Here is a 1,029-nt window from a genome sequence, read left to right as displayed (position 1 = left end):
AGCATATTGTTTGCCTATGACAATAATGCTAAGATAGATAGATAAATAAACAAATAACAAATAAATAAAATAACAAATAAATGAATAACTAAATAAAAATGACTGACTAGCAATTGTGTAATGGACTTACTATAGCTTCCTAACTCATTAGATTATGCTTCTGCAGGTGGTGTTGTTATGTTTTCTAGATCACTTCGTCTATACAAACGTCAGGGAATTCGAATCAATGTTCTTTCTCCTGAGGTAGGAGTTGTATTTGAAGGATAGATATTTTTTGTTATATTATTAATCTTTAATATTATGTTGAAATTGATTACAATCATTTAGTTTTTCCCCAATGCTATGAAGTCAACTACTGTCTTTCTTTAGTTTATACTTTGTTTATATACTGATTTTCAAAGGAAGATTTTTGTAATAATCTATAACAATTTACTGAAAATTTTATGCAGTTTGTTGAAACTGAGATGGGTTTAAAGATTGATCCCGATTTTATCCATCTTATGGGGGGATTTGTACCTATGCAAATGGTTGTAAAAGGTATGTATACATTTCCTTGCTGTATAAGGAGGCTTGGCCAAATGAGGTTGGGGGTCTGCTTGTACTATGTAGCTTGCCAAATCACAATGCTTTCTACTTTATATAGTGACTACTAAAGAAGCTTCATATTATGCGTATGTCCTAAAATAGTTTAAGATGCTAAGCTGAACCTTGGATCATTGCTTCATTGATTGAAAATATAAACTGAGTTGTTGATTATGATTCTCTTAATCTTTAATACACATTGCGACAATGTTAATGATCACTGAGTATTTTAAACATACGATAAAATTGACATGAAAGTATTTTGACCTTTGAAGGTGCTTTTGAGCTCATTACGGATGAGGATAAAGCTGGTCATTGCCTATGGATTACAAATCGTCGAGGTATGGAGTACTGGCCAACCCCAGCAGAAGAAGCAAAGTACTTGGCACGCTCCTCACGTTTGAGGAGAAGATCTGATTTCAAAGCACCAGCAATTACACTTCCTGA

General features: G+C 32.9%; 1 protein-coding gene across 2 annotated transcripts in view; it reads left to right on the top strand.

Moving 5' to 3' along the window:
* LOC107622880 (prostaglandin reductase-3) overlaps nt 1–1,029 on the top strand; it is a 9,471-nt gene that overhangs the window by 2,014 nt on the left and 6,428 nt on the right. The window contains exons 5-7 of one of the 2 annotated variants that reach the window (XM_016324940.2): nt 167–243; nt 450–537; nt 858–1,006. In XM_016324940.2, the coding sequence (XP_016180426.1) occupies nt 167–243; nt 450–537; nt 858–1,006 (314 nt within the window). Of the gene's footprint in view, nt 1–166; nt 244–449; nt 538–857 lie in introns of both variants that reach the window. The other variant, XM_016324941.2, reaches the window with a different exon arrangement.

Source organism: Arachis ipaensis, chromosome B10, assembly GCF_000816755.2.
Source record: "Arachis ipaensis cultivar K30076 chromosome B10, Araip1.1, whole genome shotgun sequence".
In the NCBI taxonomy this organism is placed as follows: domain Eukaryota; kingdom Viridiplantae; phylum Streptophyta; class Magnoliopsida; order Fabales; family Fabaceae; genus Arachis; species Arachis ipaensis.
This window is presented reverse-complemented; position numbering and strand designations above follow the sequence as displayed.